The 24,655-nt window shown below is 45.1% G+C and overlaps 1 protein-coding gene across 2 annotated transcripts in view; it reads left to right on the forward strand.

Annotated features, from left to right (window-relative positions):
* Window positions 1–24,655, forward strand: part of LOC126248604 (myb-like protein Q) — a 221,544-nt gene that overhangs the window by 153,799 nt on the left and 43,090 nt on the right. For both annotated transcript variants that reach the window (XM_049949740.1, XM_049949741.1), the window contains one exon: window positions 2,134–2,258. In XM_049949740.1, the coding sequence (XP_049805697.1) occupies window positions 2,134–2,258 (125 nt within the window). The remainder of the gene's footprint in view (window positions 1–2,133; window positions 2,259–24,655) is intronic.

Raw genomic sequence — 24,655 nt, forward strand, 5'->3', positions numbered from 1 at the left:
GGCCCAATTATCAAGATAACCGAATGGACTCATGCTTTTGAACTTCTAGAAATCAATGTTTACGTAGAGAGTACATTTCTAGGGTATACTTAGCTGCATTTGTGACGAGAGATAGATTGTTAATAGACTACGTGAACTTTTATTAATAGTCATGTTACCACCCATAGTAGATCATATCAAATCTTTAGCCAAGCAGGCTGGCTTATTCTTCTCTTTGCATGGATGTGTAAGCTAATTTCCTTGAGAAAATCTAAATTTGAAAGGAAGAGTTCTATTTGGTTATGTTTTTAGGTGGTGTATTCCTTTATATTATCTGTAGCCACTTGTCTCATCGCCGGCCGCGGTGGTCTCGCGGTTCTAGGCGCGCAGTCCGGAACCTTGCGACTGCTACACTCGCAGGTTCGAATCCTGCCTCGGGCATGGATGTGTGTGATGTCCTTAGGTTAGTTAGGTTTAAGTAGTTCTAAGTTCTAGGGGACTAATGACCACAGCAGTTGAGTCCCATAGTGCTCAGAGCCATTTGAACCATTTTGAACTTGTCTCATCTCATTCTCCAGTGCCAATTTTGTCAGTTCAGTTAACAATGGAACCCTGACAGTGTTTTCCATAGTTTTCCAAAGTCAGTCAACAAGATGGCTTCTTCAGACAAACCCACAGTTATTGCCTTCCTAATTTATTCCATTGCTGATGATCTCAGTAGCAACACATCACTAAAAATAATGTGCTTCTGTCATTTTCCATGGGTCCATTGTGGGCAACTCAAATTTCCATTCTATTAACATGGAACATTTCTTTGAATTTTAAAGTAATCAGCTTCACTTGCTGAACTGGCCTTCTTTGTATTATTATTATTATTATTATTATTATTATTATTTTCATCATCAACAACAATTGCTTCTTGTGTTTTAGGGTTGTTATATATCATTGCCACTTAGATACACTCTAAGACAAATGAGAAAAAGACACACCGCTAAGGAATTGTCTGAATGAGATGGAAATCAGTAGATGTGATGCACATGTACAGACAAACAAATGATTACACTTTGTCCTATAATTCACTTTCTTATTTCATTTTCAACATTGGACAAATCTGAACAGCCATTATTAGTCAGGCGTGCTCCTTTATTTTCACCATTTCCATGCTACATTACTTAAATCTTTTCTTACAAATATTAATATGAAAATTTATCATCAAATAAACCCAGAAAAATAAATATGAGTGTCAACTGTCCACACAGAGGCGCTCTGTTTCATACATGTTGATGATTTTGTTTTGGGCACACGCCTGTCTTAATCAAAGAATTTTATTTATAGTTAATCAGTAGTTGTATTTATCCTTATGCCAAACATTCATTTGTTATAGGATTTCATGCTAGACAGTTGCTATTTCACGTGCATAGGCAATGTGGTGTTGTGTATCATTATAGTTGTCAGACGATTCTTTTTATAAACAGTTGTTAACAGCTGCTTCTGTAAATTGGTGCAAACATGGTGATTTTTCTAGGGACTGTTTTTATCATGTGATTTTAATATTTTATGTTTTTGTGTTTTAGCTTCAAATCCAGTCAGAATCTCTTCATTGTAACACGATGTAGCCTGGCAGTTCTTCAGCCCCCCCCCCCCCCCTCTCCCTAATCAGAAATTCCCGGCAACTTCAGCTTGGTCCACTCTCGCCATCTACATTTACTGCTCAACAAGAGATGACACAGCACAGTCACTGTCAAAGCTGTCACATTACATAACACTGTCACCTGTTATCTTATACTGTCCACTGTTACCTTATACTGTCCACTGGGGTAAACAGAAAGAAATTTGCGAAGACTTTATGCCCTGGTATCAGCATGTCACTGTTTACGATCCTTGTCAGCTGCACAGTGAAATTGCACTGCAGTCACACACATTTATCCATCAGCTGCCAAAGTTTACAGTTCTGCATTTTCTGTCGATACCTGTATGAATATAAATTTGTGATCAATTTGTGTAACTACTTCGCAGTGCAACGGTTTTTTCTTAGGGTATATTTGAGAAAAAAAGTTTGTATTAAGTATTTGAACTGATTATTACCAACATTATTCTTTTTTGCAAGTGAAAATTTGTGTCTGCTCAGGCCAATTTAAATAACTTGCTTTTCAGGGTTTCACAAAATTCTCCTGCTAGAAGTAACACCAATGCAAGGCTGCCTCCTCCAGGCTTCTCAGCTGGACCCAATCACATGAATGCCTTTGGTCTTGGGATCCCTCGCGCTCCCACGACATCAGGTTTGTATATTTCTAAATAAATCAGTTCAGTCATAACTGAAGTAGTTTTGCTTTCTTGTGAAAAATTTTATTTCAGCAGGAGTGGTGGTAATTTTTTACATCAGCTGTTTATGTAGTTTGATAGGCTTTAATGCCATTATTCTTCCTTGCTTCATATTGTGGAAACATTTGTTTTCAGTTATGACTTGTGGTGTCAGAAGCAAACCACATGAAACACAGTTGTACACATATAACTAAAATCAGAATATAAAGACTATAGATCTCAGACAGCCACAGGCCAGAATTTGGCAACTTCCATAGCACTGATAGTAACTTTTACTAAGTCTCCCATGGTGGACATAAGTGACATTGTGAGGTATGTTTAACCTTACAGTCAAAAGAACAAACTCCACACTGAAACCCCACCTCTGGCGACTGATTTTATTCCTTATGCTCCAGAAAGGATTTGGTCGAGTGACTTCTAGGTAGCCTCCTCTCCTGTATGACTGTGATGTAGTCCTTCATGCATCAGTCATATTTCCAGGTGAAGTATTCTAGTGCGCCCTGTTTGTTTTTGCTCTGGTAGTGCTGTAAGGATCTTGCATGCTGTAAGAAAACTCTCTCTCAACTTCAGTCATAAACATGCTTACTGACAAGCAAACTGAGGAAAAATGTTGGATGTTCGGCTTTGGTCATGTTGTTGGTAGCTGCTACTTCCCATGAAATGTCAGTAGGAGAAATTTCAATAAGACTAATGTAACTTCTCCAGATGGGTGGTTGTAGACAGCCTGTAATACTGTCACATGCCTCATTGATTGCTACTACATCCATTATTTTGATACGATAAAAATTAATGAAAAGGAAGTTATGTCAGCCAGTGATGAAAAAGCTTGCATTCCAAATCTGGAACCGTTTCCGGATATATACAGAGTGCTTCAGGAGAACTGATATGTTGTTTAGGTGGTTATTAGAATAGATGCAACAACATAGGTGCTTGTAATAACAAATCTTTATTTTTGACAGGCTGTTTCAACATTTATCGCTGTTGTCAAATACGTCTAGACTTCAGTGAACTGTCGTATAACTGTCACTGTTTTATTAAAGTGATAAATAATGTAATGTATTGAAAGTCAAATGTTAATTTTGGTGTGACAGTAGTTTGACAGTTCCACTTTTCTGTCAAAATACTGTCACATCATTATTTCCCCCTGTGGGTTCGGGGGTTAGAATAGGCCCGCGGTATTCCTGCCTGTCGTAAGAGGCAACTAAAAGGAGTCTCAAATGTTTCAGCCTTATGTGATGGTCCCCTCTCGGGTTTGACCTCCATCTTTCTAAATTATCCCGAAGAGCGAGCCAATTGGGGAAGGGCGCCTTACATGGTGCACTGTACCCGTCGTGCATTGAGACCTTTAGCCGGCTTTTTCGTCGTTGCAATGGTGTCCCGCTCGTTTTCCATCTCATGGGTACGATTACCACTCTGCACTCTACAGTGTTGCTTTTAACTGCGACGACGACCTTGGACTTTATTGCACCTAAGATCCAACACGGTAGCCAGTCCGTTGTGGTGGGGCCACCATGTACCCTGTTGGTTGTAGCCCCCTGACAACACAGGGATCGCTCTACTGATGCCTGCGCCGTTAACTCCCCACGTATGCCAAGGAGTAGATGCCCATCTCTCTGGGGCATCAGGACTCCCGGCAATGGCCATCCTGCCAGGTGGCTGTTGCTGCGGCTGGGTGGCGCCCGTGGGGAGGGCGCTTGGTCAGAGTAGGTGGCATCAGGGCGGATGACCCTCAATGAAGCGTGGTACATCATCTCTCGCTGGTGGGCCTCCACCAGCAGTCTCTAAGCGATCGAGGTCTAACCTCAACGGCAGGAAATACGAACCACGATCATTTCCCTCCCTGGCCACTCCATGGGAGGAACGTATGGCAAAAGAAGGCAGTGGAGAATATTCACCCCGGTTCCTTGTGTGTACGCGAGTTGATGGGGAATCGTTTATGTCAACCATGCCCCAGTTTTTTGTGGAGCATTTAGAGGACAAGTTCGGGGAGGTGGAGGGCTTGTCCAAGATGCGCTCTGGTTCTGTGCTCATCAAAACGGCATCCTCTGCCCAGTCCCGGATGTTGCTGAATTGTGACAAGTTGGGGGATGTTTCAGTTAGCAACACGCCGCATAAGAGTCTCAACATGGTCCAGGGTATTATATTCCACAGGGATCTTCTTCTGCAGTCCGACGATGAATTACGTGCCAACCTTGAATGACGAGGTGTTCACTTCGTCCTGCGCGTCCATCGGGGTCCGAGGGATAATCAGGTGGCCACCGGTGCCTTCATCTTGGCCTTTGAGGGTGATGTCTTACCCGAAAAGGTTAAGGTGATGGTTTACCGTTGTGATGTGAAGCCATATATCCCTCCTCCGATGCGGTGTTTTAAATGCTGGAAGTTCGGGCACATGTCCTCTCGCTGTACTTCCAGCATCACGTGTCGGGATTGTGGACGTCCTTCGCATCCTGATACTCCATGTGCCCCGCCTCCTATCTGTGTTAACTGCGGAGAACACCATTCCCCCTGCTCGCCGGACTGTAGGATATTCCAGAAAGAAAGGAAGATAATGGAATATAAGACCCTGGACCACCTGACCTACCCCGAGGCTAGACGGAAATACGAGCGGCTCCATCCTGTGGCAATGATGTCAACCTACGCCGCTGCTGCAACGACGGTTCTTCCATCATCACGACTCGGCTCTACGATCGGTCAGCATCCACCAGCCCCCTTGCTTTTGGGGGGGCACTTCACAACCTGATGCTCCTGCTCCATCTACTTCAGGAGCAACACCCCCCCAACAATCGAGGACATCAGTTCCCCCTTCCCAGCCAGAGAAGCGTAAGACTTCTTCAGCTACTCTCGCAAGGAAGGGGTCCCTTGGGGACCTCCCTTCGCAAGTTCCGACCGGTACCAAAGCAGACAGCCGCAAGTGGCTCAAACAACCGCTGGTCCCTGGTCGTCGGGACACACGGTCGTCGTCTGTCCCTGAGACTGACCCAGTGATGCCCTCCCAGCCTGAACCACCGAAGGCACAGCGCGAGAAGCAGAAGAAGAAGAAGAAGAAGAAAGTCCCCAAGGCTACCGACATTGCGGTGGCACCCATTCCACCACTTCCTACAAGCTCTGCGTCTGAGGATGAGGTGGAGATTCTGGCGTCCGCTGAGGACATGGATCTCGCCAGTCCCTCGGACGCAATGGATGGCTGTTGTACAGGTGGTGACTCAGTAGCAGCAGGGGCCCCGGAGGCGTAATCTGCCTCCCCAGTCCCTTCACGCCTTTCCCATCCATGGCCAATACCATCCTCCAGTGGAACTGCAGCGGTTTCTTCCACCATCTAGCTGAGCTCCGCCAACTTATCAGCCTTCATCCTTTCCTTTGCATTGCTCTGCAGGAAACTTGGTTTCCAGCAATGCGAACCCCCGCCCTCCGTGGCTATCGGGGTTATTATAAGAACCGGGCAGCTTATGAAAGGGTGTCTGGTGGCGTCTGCATATATCTCCTTAACTCTTTTCACAGCGAGTTTGTACCTCTACAAACAGCTTTAGAGGCTGTCGCTGTTCGGGTGTGGACGCCACAGGCTGTTACCGTCTGCAGTATTTACCTTCCACCGGATGGTGCTGTTGTGCAGCACGTCCTTGCTGCTCTGATAGCTCAACTGCCGCCACCTTTCTTGTTGCTGGGCGATTTCAATGCCCACAACCCTCTATGGGGTGGGACTGTCTCCGATGACCGCGGTCGTGCCGTGGAGCATTTGTTGGCTCAGCTCGACCTTAGCCTCTTGAACACCGGTGCTCCCACGCATTTCAGTGTGGCCCATGGCTCGTTCTCGGCCATCGATCTCTCTCTTTGCAGCCCCCGACTTGTCCCATCCCTTCACCGGAGAGTGCATCCTGACCTGTGTGGTAGTGACCATTTTCCCATCTATTTGTCCCTGCCCCAGTGTCATTCTTCTGGGCAACTGCCCCGCTGGGCTCTCCACAGGGCTGACTGGCCGGCTTTTACTTCTGCTGCAACCATTGAGTCTCCCCCACAGGGTGACATTGACGAGGTGGTCCATGTCTTAAGCACGTCAATCATTTCGGCGGCCGAGGTTGCCATCCCCCGCTCTTCTGGACTCCCTCGGAGGAAGGCTGTACCCTGGTGGTCGCCGGAGATTGCTGAGGCTATTCGCGACCGTAGGCGGGCCCTCCAGCGTCATAGGCGGCACCCGTCTCTAGAGACCTTCATCGCCTTTAAGAGGCTCCGTGCCTTGGCCCGTCGTCTTATTACACGGCGTAAGCAGGAGTGCTGGGAGCGGTATGTCTCATCCTTGGGCTCCCGTGTCTCCCCCTCGCTCGTGTGGTCCCGGATCCGGCGGATTTATGGACACCAGACCCCTATGGGTGTCCCTGGGATCTCCTTGGACGGCACTGTCTGCACGGACGCTGCCGCCATTGCTGAACACCTTGCTGCGCACTTTGCTAAGAGCTCTGCGACTGCAACTTATCCCCCCGCGTTTCGCTCTCTCAAGGAGCGAGCCGAGCAGATGCCGTTATCATTCCACACGCGTCTTTCTGAAAAATACAATGCTCCTTTCAGCGAGAGGGAATTCCTCGCTGCCCTCGCCGATTGCCCTGATACAGCACCAGGACCAGACTGCATCCATGCACAGATGCTGAAGCATCTCTCCAGGGACTGCCAGAGACACATCCTCACCATCTTTAACCGCATTTGGAGCGAGGGCGTGTTCCCGTCGCAATGGCGAGAGGGTCTTATTGTCCCCATCTTGAAGCCCGATGCGGACCCACTGGTGGTGGACAGCTATCGTCCCATTACGCTCACCAACATTTTGTGCAAATTGCTCGAACGTATGGTGGGGCGGCGTTTGTGTTGGGTCCTTGAGTCGCGCGGTCTCCTCGCTCCATCCCAGGGTGGCTTTCGTCGGGGCCGGTCTGCAGCGGACAATTTGGTGCGGCTGGAATCTGCTATCCGTATGGCCTTTGCCCGATGTCAGCATCTCGTTGCTGTATTTTTTGATCTGCAGAAGGCGTATGACACCACATGGAGGCATCACATCCTTGCTACGTTGCATGAGTGGGGTCTTCGTGGTCGGCTCCCGGCTTTTCTTCAAACCTTTCTATTGCGCCGCTCTTTCCGGGTGCAAGTCGGTGCCACCCCTAGTTCCTCTTATACACAGGAAAATGGGGTCCCGCAGGCTTCGGTGTTGAGCGTCTCCTTATTTCTAGTGGCCATTAATGGTCTGGCTGCAGCCGTGGGGTCGTCGGTGTCTCCTTCTTTGTATGCCGACGACTTCTGCATCTCATTTAGCTCCACGACTACGGGAGTCGCCGAACGCAGGCTGCAAGTAGCCGTTCGCAAGGCAGCATCATGGGCTCTGACTCATGGTTTTCAGTTCTCTGCAGCCAAGACTGGAGTTATGCACTTCTGCAGGCATCGGACGGTCCACCCTCATCCTGAACTTTACCTCGACGGCCACCTGCTTGAAGTGGTGGACACTTGCCGCTTCTTAGGACTCGTCTTTGATATCCAGCTCACATGGGTTCCTCATATTACTCAGCTGAAGCAAAAGTGCTGGCGGCACCTCAACGCCCTCTGCTGCCTGAGCCACACTTCTTGGTGTGCGGATCGCTGCACTCTGTTGCGATTATACAGAGCCCTTGTGCAGTCCAGGCTTGATTATGGGAGTCTGGCATATGGGTCTGCATCACCCTCAGTGTTGAAGTTGTTAGACCCCATACACCACTGTGGGGTTCGGCTTGCAACTGGCGCTTTTCGTACGAGCCCCGTGGATAGTCTACTGGTGGAGGCCGGGGTTCCCCCGCTGCGGATTCGCCGCCATCGACTGCTCGCCGACTATGCTGTCCACGTGCATTGCTCGCCAGGCCATCCCAATCGCCGCCTGCTTTTCCCTGCCATGGTCCTCCATCTGCCCGAACGGTGACCTAGGTCTGGGCTTTCCATAGCTGCCCGCTTCCAGTCCCTGCTGTCATAACTGGGGTCATTCCCTCTTCTGCCTCCCTTCCGGGTCCGTGCACCTACGCCTCCCTGGTGTTTGCCCTGGCCGTCCGTCCGTCTGGACTTGGCACAGGGACCCAAGGGCTCGGTTCCGCCTGTGGCCCTCCGTCGCCGTTTTCTTGCGCTCCTCGCCTCATTTTCGGGCTGTGAGACTGTCTACACTGATGGTTCCCTGGTTGATGGTCGCACTGCCTACGCTTTTGCTCACGCTGCCCATGTTGAGCAGCGCTCCTTGCCGGCTGGCTGCAGTATTTTTACTGCAGAGCTGGTGGCCATCTTGCGCGCTCTTGAGCATATGCGTTTCTGCTCAGGTCCGTCCATCGTCATCTGCAGTGACTCCCTGAGCAGCCTTCAGGCCATCGACCGCTGCTATCCCTCTTCTCCTCTGGTGTCCTCTGTGCAGGAGTCTGTTTCCGCCATTACCCGTTCTGGTCGTTCTGTGGTCTTTGTTTGGATGCCAGGTCACGTTGGCATCCCGGGGAACGAACGTGTTGACAGGCTGGCCAAAGGGGCGATCGACGCCCCAGCTTTGGAGATCGGCCTCACGGCTCGCGATCAGCAGCTGGTGTTGCGCCGTAAGGTGCTTGGGATGTGGTCTGTTGAGTGGCGTGGCGTGACAGCCCCGAATAAACTGCGGGCTGTCAAGGAGACGACCGATGTGTGGCGCTCCTCCCTGCGGGCTTCTCGCAGGGACTCTGTCATCCTGTGTCGGCTCCGCATCGGCCATACCTACCTGACACACGGCCATCTTCTGCGTCAGGAGGATCCCCCCCCCCCCCCGTGTCGGTGTGGGTCCCGGCTGACGGTAGCCCACATTCTGTTGGAGTGTCCCCAACTGCGCACCCTCCGGCAGTCTTTTAATCTCCCGGGCACTTCGCCTTTGGTTTTATGTGACGATGCCTCCATGGCTGATGACATTTTAAATTTTATCCGTGGTAGTCCTTTTTATGGTTCCATTTAGGGAGGTCCTGCACCTTTCCCTTTCTGTGTCTCTTGTCCTCGTGTCTCTCATATTTGGTTGCAGATTTTAGTGTGTAGTCGGCTGGTTGACTCTTTCCCTTTTTTGTTCTCGTGGTCAGTTAACCAGTTTCCAGCCATCTTCTTTTCTTCTGTTTCTTTCTGTCTGGTGTTTGTCTGTACTCTTCTTGCCTGTAGTGTTTGTTGCTGCATTTGTGTTCTTTTAGTGCCTGGGGGGGAGTCTCCTTCCCCCTTTGGTGGTTTTTTTACCTGCTCCGCAAATTTTCGGCTCGCCTATTTTTGGAATGGGGGACTGATGACCTTCGCTGTTTAGTCCCCCTTAAACATCCCAACAACCACCACCACCACCACCACATCATTATTAACATTTTATTTTCGTTATATTATGTCATTTACCACCCTATTAAAATGGTGAGAGGTATAAGACAATTCACTAACTACACAATATTGATATCACATCAGACTAGACGTACTTGACAATGGCGATAAATAACGAAACAGTCTGTCGTAAATAAAGATTTGTTATTACAAGCAGCTATTCTAATAATCATGTCGTTATCAGACATATATTATACTGCTGGCCCTAAAGAAGAAAAATTGTTAAGGAGGTGGTAGTATAGACTAATTTGAATAAAATGTTACCTAAATGTGTGTGTAGGTTTTGCTGGTTACAAACATCTCTTACCAAACAAATATTCACTGATGATGATGATGATGATGATGATGATGATGATAATGATAAGCAAAGGCAAATGATTAAGCTCTCAGTTGATTTTCATAATTTCCACCTCCAACTTAAACACACATTTGAAATCTCTTGACATCATCATATATACACTTCTGGAAATTGAAATACGAACACCGTGAATTCATTGTCCCAGGAAGGGGAAACTTTATTGACACATTCCTGGGGTCAGATACATCACATGATCACACTGACAGAACCACAGGCACATAGACACAGGCAACAGAGCATGCACAATGTCGGCACTAGTACAGTGTATATCCACCTTTCGCAGCAATGCAGGCTGCTATTCTCCCATGGAGACGATCGTAGAGATGCTGGATGTAATCCTGTGGAACGGCTTGCCATGCCATTTCCACCTGGCGCCTCAGTTGGACCAGCGTTCGTGCTGGACGTGCAGACCGCGTGAGACGACGCTTCATCCAGTCCCAAACATGCTCAATGGGGGACAGATCCGGAGATCTTGCTGGCCAGGGTAGTTGACTTACACCTTCTAGAGCACGTTGGGTGGCACGGGATACATGCGGACGTGCATTGTCCTGTTGGAACAGCAAGTTCCCTTGCCGGTCTAGGAATGGTAGAACGATGGGTTCGATGACGGTTTGGATGTACCGTGCACTATTCAGTGTCCCCTCGACGATCACCAGTGGTGTACGGCCAGTGTAGGAGATCGCTCCCCACACCATGATGCCGGGTGTTGGCCCTGTGTGCCTCAGTCGTATGCAGTCCTGATTGTGGCGCTCACCTGCACGGCGCCAAACACGCATACGACCATCATTGGCACCAAGGCAGAAGCGACTCTCATCGCTGAAGACGACACGTCTCCATTCGTCCCTCCATTCACGCCTGTCGCGACACCACTGGAGGCGGGCTGCACGATGTTGGGGCGTGTGCGGAAGACGGCCTAACGGTGTGCGGGACCGTAGCCCAGCTTCATGGAGACTGTTGCGAATGGTCCTCGCCGATACCCCAGGAGCAACAGTGTCCCTAATTTGCTGGGAAGTGGCGGTGCGGTCCCCTACGGCACTGCGTAGGATCCTACGGTCTTGGCGTGCATCCGTGCGTCGCTGCGGTCCGGTCCCAGGTCGACGGGCACGTGCACCTTCCGCCGACCACTGGCGACAACATCGATGTACTGTGGAGACCTCACGCCCCACGTGTTGAGCAATTCAGCGGTACGTCCACCCGGCCTCCCGCATGCCCACTATACGCCCTCGCTCAAAGTCCGTCAACTGCACATACGGTTCACGTCCACACTGTCGCGGCATGCTACCAGTGTTAAAGACTGCGATGGAGCTCCGTATGCCACGGCAAACTGGCTGACACTGACGGCGGCGGTGCACAAATGCTGCGCAGCTAGCGCCATTCGACGGCCAACACCGCGGTTCCTGGTGTGTCCGCTGTGCCTTGCGTGTGATCATTGCTTGTACAGCCCTCTCGCAGTGTCCGGAGCAAGTATGGTGGGTCTGACCCACCTGTGTCAATGTGTTCTTTTTTCCATTTCCAGGAGTGTAGCTCTGCTAGGGTAGTCTTGGTATTCATTTATGAGGGCAGCATTATTCATAATCCATAATCGAGACGGTAATTTCTTCTCTTGTGTTTACATTTTCTTTGTAGACTTTGCCTCTCATCCATCCCCAGTGGCAAAAATCTGAAACGTTAGTTTCGGATACCTTGGTGGCTGAGACTCATGACTGTTTTTACCAGTACCTCATTCGGAAAAGACTAGGTTTATATGAAGTGTCACTTAATGACTAGATTGTGTAGGCACCCTGTCATGCTGGAAGAACATACCATTATCATAGCCAAAGAAACCTCCTCTAAAAATGATGGAAGCTCATTTTCAAGACACGTTTTACGTAAAAGTGTCCTATAAAATGGCATGATAACACAACAGTCCCAATAAACCAATTGTCTATCATACCACACCACACATTAACAGAAAAATGTTCTTGAAACCGTGTCTTTACAAATGCATATGGGTTATCGACAGACCACCAGTGTAAGTTAACATTGTTATATACTGTCACAAGTGAAAATGGCTGCATCAGTAAACAGTAGTACTGGGAGATTTGTAACTATCTGATGACAAAATTCAAACCATCTCGCATCATCTTTCTCAGAGGTGTTTAATCCACTTCATAAATGATACGGATAGAGCACGTGCTTTCTTAATGTCCACCATACACTCTTATGTGGAACACAGATAGGTATAGAAATTTTTCGTGTACTTGTTAAGACTATATTATACCAACTGAATGATGTCTTCTACTTCGTCCACACTGTATTTATTTGCATTTTCAGATGAAATATGACTGATAGGCACAGCATCAGTCTCAACACAGTTTAGTGAAAACGTTAGTACACACTCTGGAATATGGCACTCTGTAATCATCTACCATATTCTCTTCCGACAGCAGTGTTTTCATTACAAAACCCATACACAAATGCCATATAGGCAAATCTGTCATTTGTAAATATGTTTGGCATGCTTCAATTATACAGTAGAATTGGCCAATAGATCAGTCACAGTTGAAATATTCAGTCATGTAAACTGAAGCACACTGCTTCAGAACAAAAATAACAATCAATAAAAAAGGTCATAGTAACTGGATTACCAATATGCAAAATGAAAACTTGTCTCTGTAACTAATAAAAGTAGGAAACATGCAATGTGGAATGTTCTATTTTAGATAGTCTACACTACCACCTCTTAAAATATTTACTATCCCTCCAGAAATACCCTGCATTACAATATGTCCTTGTAACGATTGAACATGCAGTTATGTACAATTACAAGATTTTTAAAAGGTTTTGTTCATGGCTGCACTTCAGCAACTGGGCATACAAGAGCTTCAGTTCATTTTGGGACAAAGCACTACGTTAGATGGCTACTAGTTTTAAATGGTGATTAAGTGGATGACATGTACTAGACTGTCTCAGTGACTCCCACATTGACTATAGATAATGTGGTTTTATGTCCTACATTTTCTGAAGAAAACTGTTTTAAAACTGTCAAACCCATAGTCAAGGTTTATTAAAAACTGCATTTTGCAACAGGTTGGATTTTATTTCTAATGCATTGAAGCTCTTGCATGCACACCTGCTGAAATGCAGCCATGTTCAAAATCTTGAAATTTATGCCTGCCCAGGTGTCCAGAGCTGCATCTAAATACAGGGTGTTACAAAAAGGTACGGCCAAACTTTCAGGAAAGTATGTTATGTGGACATGTGTCCGGAAACGCTTACTTTCCATGTTAGAGCTCATTTTATTACTCCTCTTCAAATCACATTAATCATGGAATGGAAACACACAGCAACAGAATGTACCTTCGTGACTCAAACACTTTGTTACAGGAAATGTTCAAAATGTCCTCAGTTAGCGAGGATACATGCATCCACCCTCCGTCGCATGGAATCCCTGATGCGCTGATGCAGCCCTGGAGAATGGCGTATTGTATCACAGCCGTCCACAATACAAGCACAAAGAGTCTCTACATTTGGTACCGGGATTGCATAGACAAGAGCTTTCAAATGCCCCCATAAATGAAAGTCAACAGGGTTGAGGTCAGGAGAGCGTGGAGGCCATGGAATTGGTCCGCCTCTACCAATCCATCGGTCACCGAATCTGTTGTTGAGAAGCGTACGAACACTTCGACTGAAATGTGCAGGAACTCCATCATGCATGAACCACATGTTGTGTCTTACTTGTAAAGGCACATGTTCTAGCAGCACAGGTAGAGTATCCCATATGAAATCATGATAACATGCTCCATTGAGCGTAGGTGGAAGAACATGGGGCCCAATCAAGACATCACCAACAAATTTGCCCAAACGTTCATAGAAAATCTGTGTTGATGACGTGATTGCACAATCGCGTGCGGATTCTCGTCAGCCCACACATGTTGATTGTGAAATTTAACAATTTGATCATGTTGGAATGAAGCCTCATCCATAAAGAGAACGTTTGCACTGAAATGAGGATTGACACATTGTTCTATGAACCATTCGCAGAAGTGTACCCGTGGAGGCCAATCAGCTGCTGATAGTGCCTGCACACGCTGTACATGGTATGGAAACAACTGGTTCTCCTGTAGCACTCTCCATACAGTGACGTGGTCAACGTTATCTTGTACAGCAGTAACTTCTCTGACGCTGACGTTAGGGTTATCATCAACTGCATGAAGAATTGCCTCGTCCATTGCAGGTGTTCTCGTCGTTCTAGGTCTTCCCCAGTCATGAGTCATAGGCTGGAATGTTCCATGCTCCCTAAGACGCCGATCAATTGCTTCGAACGTCTTCCTGTCGGGACACCTTCGTTCTGCACATCTGTCTCGATACAAACGTACCGCGCCACGTCTATTGCCCTGTGCTAATCCATATATCAAATGGGCAGCTGCCAACTCCGCATTTGTAAACATTGCACTGACTGCATAACCACGTTCGTGATGAACACTAACCTGTTGATGCTACGTACTGATGTGCTTGATGCTAGTACTGTAGAGCAATGAGTCGCATGTCAACACAAGCACCGAAGTCAACATTACCTTCCTTCAAATGGGCCAACTGGCGGTGAATCAATGAAGTACAGTACATACTGATGAAACTAAAATGAGCTCTAACATGGAAATTAAGCGTTTCCGGACACATGTCCACATAACATCTTTTCTTTATTTGTGTGTGAGGAATGTTTCCTGAAAGTTGGGCCGTACCTTTTTGTAACACCCTGTATATGGACCTTAAGCTGAAAATCATGAAAAAAGGCATGGCCATCGATTTTAACACAATGTTTTAAACTGGACATAATGCCGGATTATGTGAAATCTTACATAAATATAAAACAGTGCAACAAAATGCTTTCCATTACGAAGAAATTAGTCCAGCAAATCATATCAGATGGGGCCATAGAATGCCATAAGAAAAAAGAAAGTTTGAATGTGGAAGCGTACTGTTCATGCCTTTTCTAACAGAAGCATTTAAAGAACTGTTTGATTATCAAATTGATTTCATCTAGAATGGTGTAAATGAATGGCCTTATAATCATAAGTCACAAATTACAGCTAGATATCAATAGAAATGTCAATATTTAAAAGCAGGACACAGGTTATTAATAACATTAAGATTACTGCAGATACTAGTATTAAGCATCATTTTTTGTCAGAATATTGAACAAGACTGAAATTATTTTCCTGAAGAGGAAAATATAATGTTACTTAAAAGTATGAAGTACAGTGTTGCCCCCAAGCTTATGATCTGTCTGTTGTTAATAATTTTGTAATCAATTTCAAAATAGGTGTAGATGCGTTCAGATTTGATAAGGCCAAACTTTTGTACAAAAAAACGAAAACTTATTGTTAGTATTAATCTCAAATTGAAAGAAAATGATGCTTTAATAACTAAGTGTGACAAAGGTAACTCTGTTGTTACTGTCTACATAAAAGAATATATAGACAAACCTGTAAAGGTTTTTGGACAAAACAACATTGTTTAGGTCACCATCAATCCTACTGTTAACCTGCAAAAGGAAATACGGCACTATTTAGCTAACACTAATAGCATGTTTCAGAAGTGTCAAAAGAAGTGACTTGTCAACATGAATCTGAAGCCACCAGTTTGTAGGACTCAGTTTGTTACATAAATAAAACCACTTGATCCGTCCTTTAGTCAACAGCATAGGGAACGCATGCTATAGTTAAACTAGGCAGCTTCGTTACAAAATCAAAGACTAGTTCATTTTCAAACGCAACTTTTCAGTTAAAAATAGAGCTGACTTAGTCAACAAAATAAAAACAGTACAATGTACACCAGTCACTAGATTGGTCTCGTTTGACACAGAAGGTCTTTGCACTAATGTACCTACTGATTTGACTCTCAGCTTTATCGAGAAGAATTTATTACAGTATAAAAAATTAACTGCGATACAAATTACTGAGCTTATTAATTTGTTACAGGTGGTACTTAAATATAATTATTTCACATTAAATAGTAAATTTTACATACAATCATATGGCCTAGCAATGGGTAGTCCTCTCACTGGAATCATAGCTGACTTTGTGAATCTGTGAATTTCTCACTCAGAATTACAAAGGAAAATACACTTTTATTCTCATTATGTAGGCATAGAATTACTGTCATTGGCAGTGATGACCAATAATTAGAACACTTGTTCTGCATATTCAGTAGTTTCCACGATAAAATATGCTTCACAAAAGAAATTCACAATGAAAAATGTGGAGCTACACTTCCTCGATCTTAAAATATTTATAGTACATAACCGCTTCAGCTTTAATGTTTCCTGTAAACCAACTTACTCAGATAAAATCATCCCAGATAATTCTTCTCATCCATGAGCGCACAAATTAGCACTTCTCTTCCGCTATCAGTCGTGCCATAACAATGCCTCTGTCCCTTAGTAATGTACAAAATGAAATTAATGTAATAAAATCCATTGCTACTAACAATGGAAATAAGCAAGATGTAGCAGATTGTATCCTCAGTAACAAAACCACCAAAAAATTTTCAGCTCTACAAGGTAACAGATCCGCTTACAGGAAAGAGGAAATAATAAATTCATTTCCATCCCATTTTTAGGCAGCGTGTCTCATAGGATTAAATGCCTTTTGGTGAATAAATATAAATGCAAGGTAACTTTCTCTACTAATAATAACCTAAAGAAGCATCTTGGGTATGGTATCAAAAATGCTGAGGCTCTGTTCTCAGATTCTGGCATTTACAAAATGATCTGCAGTAATTGTCGTAGTTACTATATCACACAAACTGGTAGAGCAATCAAGGTGAGATATAAAGAACGCCTATTGGGGAAGAAAGATAGTACACAATTCCACTTTCGCAGAGCATTTGTTCATTGCTGGTCATACTCTGCAGGATTTAGAGGATACTGTAATTTTACACAAATAAGTAAAATGGTATAGACTAGATTTATGGGAAGAGATTGAAATTTTCGAATACATAGAGAAAAACAATGACTACAATTGCCTTCAGCTTGCAGGTAGACATTTCCTGCAAGCCTTTAAGCCTCTACTTCTGGCCGAGTAGCTGAGTTGACAGCTCAGCGCTGGCCTCCACATAGTGTTTGTCTTCCAAAAAATTCTGTGTTCAGTAAGAATACATTTCTTGTTGTTTCATAATGTAATCCCCACATCCTGTTAATTTCTAGTGTGTTTAATTCTACCTATAATATTGTGATTTCTATGCATATACACTGGCTAGTGAGGCTTTGTTCACTATTTTTCTGGTTATTTTGTAGTGCCCAACTTGTAGTATATTTGTTCATATAGCATGCTTTATCAGTACAACCACTCCTTGTAGCATGATACTTTTATGGTTGCGTATTCACGCCCAAGTGCTTCTTGTGTCGTTCGCTCATTTTGTAAAGTGTCTGCTCTGTTTACCTGAGCCTGCGGGCTCCTTGTAATTATACTCTTTTTTACCCCCTCTGCTCTCCCTCTTCTCAACTATTTAGTTAATCTTAATTCTTTTAATAATGTGTACAAGTGGAATCACACACACCACTGATTACAGGAGCACCACCTACCAGAGATAACTTCAGGCTAGTGCCTCTACTCTTCAGCCAGTCGGTGCATGTTGCTAGCTCTGAACATGACATATTGATGCTCTATAGAATCTGACACCGTTTTTTATATTTAAATGTCTGTTTTATACAAATCCAAGTGACATGGTATATATAGTTGTATTTCCACAAATATGCGGCACTTAACAGATTAAAAAGTTTTAAGACAAAGCCCTACTGTAGATGGCTATTACTTTTATATAAATGTATTTAAATGGTGGTTAAGTGGATGACGTACTAGACAGAGTCAATGGCACAATGTAACGACTTTACACGAGGATGCTTCTCTAAAAATATTTTTTAAAATATTTCCTGTAATTTTCTCATTGTACTGTTACCATCTTTATTCCATACACAATTTTGTAATCTTGTTAATAGGTCCTCATCTTCTGAAGGAGACAGTTTTAAAACCGTTGAAACCATGGTCAAGGTTTAATAAACTTGTATTTTGCAATTGGTTGGCCATTATTTTTAATGCATTGAAGCTCTTACATCAAATTATTAGAAGTTTCATCTTTTTAACATGCCAGGTTTCTTTAGAGACATTTTACAGAACATAGTGCAGCTCTGAAACCTTCTTGATTCCTGTCACTCACTCACTCACTGGCGTGTTTATTGGTGATGGATTCCAAATACTTACGTCAGTAGGGGGAAAAGTAATTCTCTCTCTCTCTCTCTCTCTCTCTCTCACTCTCACTCTCATGAATTAATTCATTCTTGTTTAACTTCTGCTTAATGTCCACTGCTTCAATCTACAGCCTGTATTGTACTGGAGACTTACTAGATGCCTTGTCATAGGTTTCAAAGGTCACTGTTATAAAGAACTAGCAATGATTTCACAACTTATGTTTTAGCTGTCATTAATGAGTTAAAGAGAAAACTGTCCACTGAAGTTTGGAAATAACTAGACCCATTTCTTTCCAGCAGCTTACTCACACATCATTAATATAGGAAGGGGAGGAGTTGTTACACATATTAAGAAAGAACTCAAGTTCAGAACCATTCAGACAAGTACATTTTATAGTGATCAACACATAGAAGTGTGTGCTTGTGAATTGATACTGAAAAATAGGCCACTTTCAATTGTAACTTTATATAGATCCCACACAGGAAAATTTTGAACTGTTTGAGGAATCTGGATGCCTTACTATGCTATCGGTCATACATCAGCAAGCAGTTAATAGTCTTGGTGACATCAGAGTAGATTCTGTAAAGGATTCTGATAGAAAAAATATACGGAAACCTAATTTGGATCCTATAATTTGATTTCAGTAATTAACTTTCTAATGCGTGTGGATAAAGACAGTAGGACCCTAATTGATCATGTTTCCTTTAGTAAAGCTCAAAGCAAGAAAATAACTGGTCACCCAGTAACAAATGCTCTACCTGATCTTAATGCATGGTTGGTTTGGATAACTAACAAAATACCTTACAGGATGGATACTCCGTAGTGGAAATAAGTTGCAATAATTAATGATCCAGGACAGATGTTTTTAAGAATAGTAAGACATGACCTGATGTGAAATTTATATTGGACCAAATGCTAACATAAAATTTAATCTATTCCATGATAAATTTAAATCATATTTGAAAATAGCTTTCTGCATAAGCTTATGAGTAAGGACATTAAACAGGCATGTAAAAAAAAATTGGATCACTAGAGAGATTAAAGTATCTTGTGAAAGCAAAGGCGAAATGTGTGTTGGCAAGAACAAGTAGATATACTGCAGTAGTTGCACACTACAAACACTACTCAGAATTACTAAGAAAAGTTATTTAAAAAATCAAGGCACAAGCGCATAATGTCAGAAATCAGTAATACTGCCATCAGACTTAAAGACTATATGGAATGTTGTGAAACAAGACAAAACAAACAACCACAAACAGGATAACTACATATTTAACCTGTAATGTTCGGAAACCGTATTAGTAGCGTCCTGCTTGACGCAGTCAAGTCATTTAAATATTTGGACGTAACGTTGCAAAGCAATACAAGATGGAACGAGCATGTGAAAACTGTGTTAGAGAAGGTCAATGGTAGACTTCATTTTATTGGGAGAATTTTAGGAAAGAGTGGTTCACCTGTAAAGGAAGCCACATACAGGATGCTGGTGGAACCTATTCTTGAGTACTGTTCGAGTGTTTGGGATCCATACCAGGTCGGAGTGAAGGTAGACAGCGAAGCAATTCAGAGGCAGGCTGCTACATTTGTTACCGATAGGTTCGAACAATGTGTAAGTGTTGTGAAGATGCTTCGGAAACTCGAATGGGAATCTCCTGAGGGAAGGCAACTTTCTTTTTGAGAAACACTATTGAGAAAAGTTAGAGAACCGGCATTTGAAGCTGACTGCCAAATGATTCTACTGCCACCAGCATACACTGTGCGTAAGGACCACAAAAATAAGATATGAGAAATTGGGGCTCACATGAAGGCATATAGACAGTCATTTTTCTCTCGCTCTAGTTGTGAGTGGAACAGGAAAGGAAATGACAAGTAGTGGTATAGGATCCCCTCCACCACGCACCAAAAAGTGGCTTGCGGAGTATCAATGTACACTCCTGGAAATTGAAATACGAACACCGTGAATTCATTGTCCCAGGAAGGGGAAACTTTATTGACACATTCCTGGGGTCAGATACATCACATGATCACACTGACAGAACCACAGGCACATAGACACAGGCAACAGAGCATGCACAATGTCGGCACTAGTACAGTGTATATCCACCTTTCGCAGCAATGCAGGCTGCTATTCTCCCATGGAGACGATCGTAGAGATGCTGGATGTAGTCCTGTGGAACGGCTTGCCATGCCATTTCCACCTGGCGCCTCAGTTGGACCAGCGTTCGTGCTGGACGTGCAGACCGCGTGAGACGACGCTTCATCCAGTCCCAAACATGCTCAATGGGGGACAGATCCGGAGATCTTGCTGGCCAGGGTAGTTGACTTACACCTTCTAGAGCACGTTGGGTGGCACGGGATACATGCGGACGTGCATTGTCCTGTTGGAACAGCAAGTTCCCTTGCCGGTCTAGGAATGGTAGAACGATGGGTTCGATGACGGTTTGGATGTACCGTGCACTATTCAGTGTCCCCTCGACGATCACCAGTGGTGTACGGCCAGTGTAGGAGATCGCTCCCCACACCATGATGCCGGGTGTTGGCCCTGTGTGCCTCAGTCATATGCAGTCCTGATTGTGGCGCTCACCTGCACGGCGCCAAACACGCATACGACCATCATTGGCACCAAGGCAGAAGCGACTCTCATCGCTGAAGACGACACGTCTCCATTCGTCCCTCCATTCACGCCTGTCGCGACACCACTGGAGGCGGGCTGCACGATGTTGGGGCGTGTGCGGAAGACGGCCTAACGGTGTGCGGGACCGTAGCCCAGCTTCATGGAGACTGTTGCGAATGGTCCTCGCCGATACCCCAGGAGCAACAGTGTCCCTAATTTGCTGGGAAGTGGCGGTGCGGTCCCCTACGGCACTGCGTAGGATCCTACAGTCTTGGCGTGCATCCGTGCGTCTCTGCGGTCCGGTCCCAGGTTGATGGGCACGTGCACCTTCCGCCGACCACTGGCAACAACATCGATGTACTGTGGAGACCTCACGCCCCACGTGTTGAGCAATTCGGCGGTACGTCCACCCGGCCTCCCACATGCCCACTATACGCCCTCGCTCAAAGTCCGTCAACTGCACATACGGTTCACGTCCACGCTGTCGCGGCATGCTACCAGTGTTAAAGACTGCGATGGAGCTCCGTATGCCACGGCAAACTGGCTGACACTGACGGCGGCGGTGCACAAATGCTGCGCAGCTAGCGCCATTCGACGGCCAACACCGCGGTTCCTGGTGTGTCCGCTGTGCCTTGCGTGTGATCATTGCTTGTACAGCCCTCTTGCAGTGTCCGGAGCAAGTATGGTGGGTCTGACACACCGGTGTCAATGTGTTCTTTTTTCCATTTCCAGGAGTGTAGATATAGAATGGGAGGGCTATAAATGATGAGCCACAGATAGAAAATATGTTTAATAATTTCTTAAATGTATTAAAAAGTTTAGGGATGAACAGTTAAAGAGAAAAATCTCAACGTTATGTTGAAAAAGCAACTCTCAAAAAATTCCATAGTATGAATGTATCACCAACTTCTCCATCTAAAATCAAGAAAATTATATATTCACTCAAAAATGAAAGTTCATCTGGTTTTGATGGTGTTTCCAATACAGTAATAAAGTTTTGTTACTGTATAATTAGCCAGACTGATCTTACCTGAAATACACTCCTGGAAATTGAAATAAGAACACCGTGACTTCATTGTCCCAGGAAGGGGAAACTTTATTGACACATTCCTGGGGTCAGATACATCACATGATCACACTGACAGAACCAGAGGCACATAGACACAGGCAACAGAGCATGCACAATGTCGGCACTAGTACAGTGTATATCCACCTTTCGCAGCAATGCAGGCTGCTATTCTCCCATGGAGACGATCGTAGAGATGCTGGATGTAGTCCTGTGGAACGGCTTGCCATGCCATTTCCACCTGGCGCCTCAGTTGGACCAGCGTTCGTGCTGGACGTGCAGACCGCGTGAGACGACGCTTCATCCAGTCCCAAACATGCTCAATGGGGGACAGATCCGGAGATCTTGCTGGCCAGGGTAGTTGACTTACACCTTCTAGAGCACGTTGGGTGGCACGGGATACATGCGGACGTGCATTGTCCTGTTGGAACAGCAAGTTCCCTTGCCGGTCTAGGAATGGTAGAATGATGGGTTCGATGACGGTTTGGATGTACCGTGCACTATTCAGTGTCCCCTCGACGATCACCAGTGGTGTACGGCCAGTGTAGGAGATCGCTCCCCACACCATGATGCCGGGTGTTGGCCCTGTGTGCCTCGGTCGTATGCAGTCCTGATTGTGGCGCTCACCTGCACGGCGCCAAACACGCATACGACCATCATTGGCACCAAGGCAGAAGCGACTCTCATCGCTGAAGACGACACGTCTCCATTCGTCCCTCCATTCACGCCTGTCGCGACACCACTGGAGGCGGGCTGCACGATGTTGGGGCGTGAGCGGAAGACGGCCTAACGGTGTGCGGGACCGTAGCCCAGCTTCATTGAGACGGTTGCGAATGGTCCTCGCCGATACCCCAGGAGCAACAGTGTCCCTAATTTGCTGGGAAGTGGCGGTGCGGTCCCCTACGGCACTGTGTAGGATCCTACGGTCTTGGCGTGCATCCGTGCGTCGCTGCGGTCCGGTCCCAGGTCGACGGGCACGTGCACCTTCCGCCGACCACTGGCGACAACATCGATGTACTGTGGAGGCCTCACGCCCCACGTGTTGAGCAATTCGGCGGTACGTCCACCCGGCCTCCCGCATGCCCACTATACGCCCTCGCTCAAAGTCCGTCAACTGCACATACGGTTCACGTCCACGCTGTCGCGGCATGCTACCAGTGTTAAAGACTGCGATGGAGCTCCGTATGCCACGGCAAACTGGCTGACACTGACGGCGGCGGTGCACAAATGCTGCGCAGCTAGCGCCATTCGACGGCCAACACCGCGGTTCCTGGTGTGTCCGTTGTGCCGTGCGTGTGATCATTGCTTGTACAGCACTCTCGCAGTGTCCGGAGCAAGTATGGTGGGTCTGACACACCGGTGTCAATGTGTTCTTTTTTCCATTTCCAGGAGTGTATATAATAATCACTAACTTGAGGCACTTTTCCAGAGAGACTGAAATATGCTTTTTTCAAACCCCTATTTAAGAAAGGTCATAGGGGAGATATCAATAACTACTGATGTGTTTCACAGCTGACACCATTTTACAGAATTTTTGAGAAGGTGACGAACTCTAGAATAGTATGTCACCTGAGTGACAATAATATCCTCAACAAATCACAGTTTGGCTTTCAGAAGAGTTGCTGTAATGAGAATGCCATTTATGTACTCACTCAACAAATTTCACAAGCATTAAGTAATAAAACAGTGCCAGTTGGCAGTTTCGGCAACTTGAGTCTGTGAATCTCTGTATTCTCGTAGACAAATTGCAGTTTTATGGGATTGTGGTATAGCCAAACAATAGATCATGTCATATCTAACCAAAAGCATGCAGAAAGGTTTACTTAGTAATTGAGGGAATGTGGTACAGGGACATCATTCCCACTAGGGAAAAGTCATGTATGGGGCTCCCAAAGGCTCAGTCTTAGGTCCACCATTGTTCTTCATATATGAAAACAAGCTTCCATCTAATGTAAAACACGTAGAATGAGTAATTTTTGTATGTGACACTAGTATTGTAATCAATCCAAGCATACGTACAGAAATAGAGGTAATGGTAAACAATGTTTTTAAAAGTATCACGGACTGGTTTTCTGCAAATGATCTCACCCCCAATTTTAAAAAGACACAACATATTCAGTTATCGACATCTAGAAGTACTACACCTATGGTAAGTGTAACACCAATGGTAACTGTAACCCGTGATGAGGAAATAATAAATAGAGTGGAAACTTCAAAATTCTTAGGTGTCCATATTGATGAGATTTTAAACTGAAAAAAAAAAAAAAAAAAACACACATTTTTAACTCTCAAAACAGCTTAGTGCAGCCACATTTGCACTTAGAATCATTGCAGGTCCTGCAGACAGACAAGTCAGTAAGTTGACACATTTTGATGGAATAATGTGCTAGGATAACTCATCTTTAAGAAAAAAAAGCTTTCATTTCTCAGAAACATGCTGTAAGAATAATATGTGGTGCTCACTAATGATCACCTTGTAGATGCCTGTCTAAGGAGTTGGGCATTTTGACTCCCAATTCACAGTATATTTATTTCCTCATGAAGTTCATTTTAAATAACCCACTGCAGTTAAAAAGGGACAATGGTATAAATAATTATAATACTAGAAGGAAAAAGACATTAATTACTCCACATTAAGGTTGTCTTTAGCACAAAAAGGGATGCGCAATTGTGCAAATGAAATTTTTGATCACTTACCCAGTGATACAAAATTTCTGATAGATAGCAAAGTAAAATTG

The sequence above is a fragment of the Schistocerca nitens genome, chromosome 3 (genome assembly GCF_023898315.1).
Source record: "Schistocerca nitens isolate TAMUIC-IGC-003100 chromosome 3, iqSchNite1.1, whole genome shotgun sequence".
Taxonomy (NCBI): domain Eukaryota; kingdom Metazoa; phylum Arthropoda; class Insecta; order Orthoptera; family Acrididae; genus Schistocerca; species Schistocerca nitens.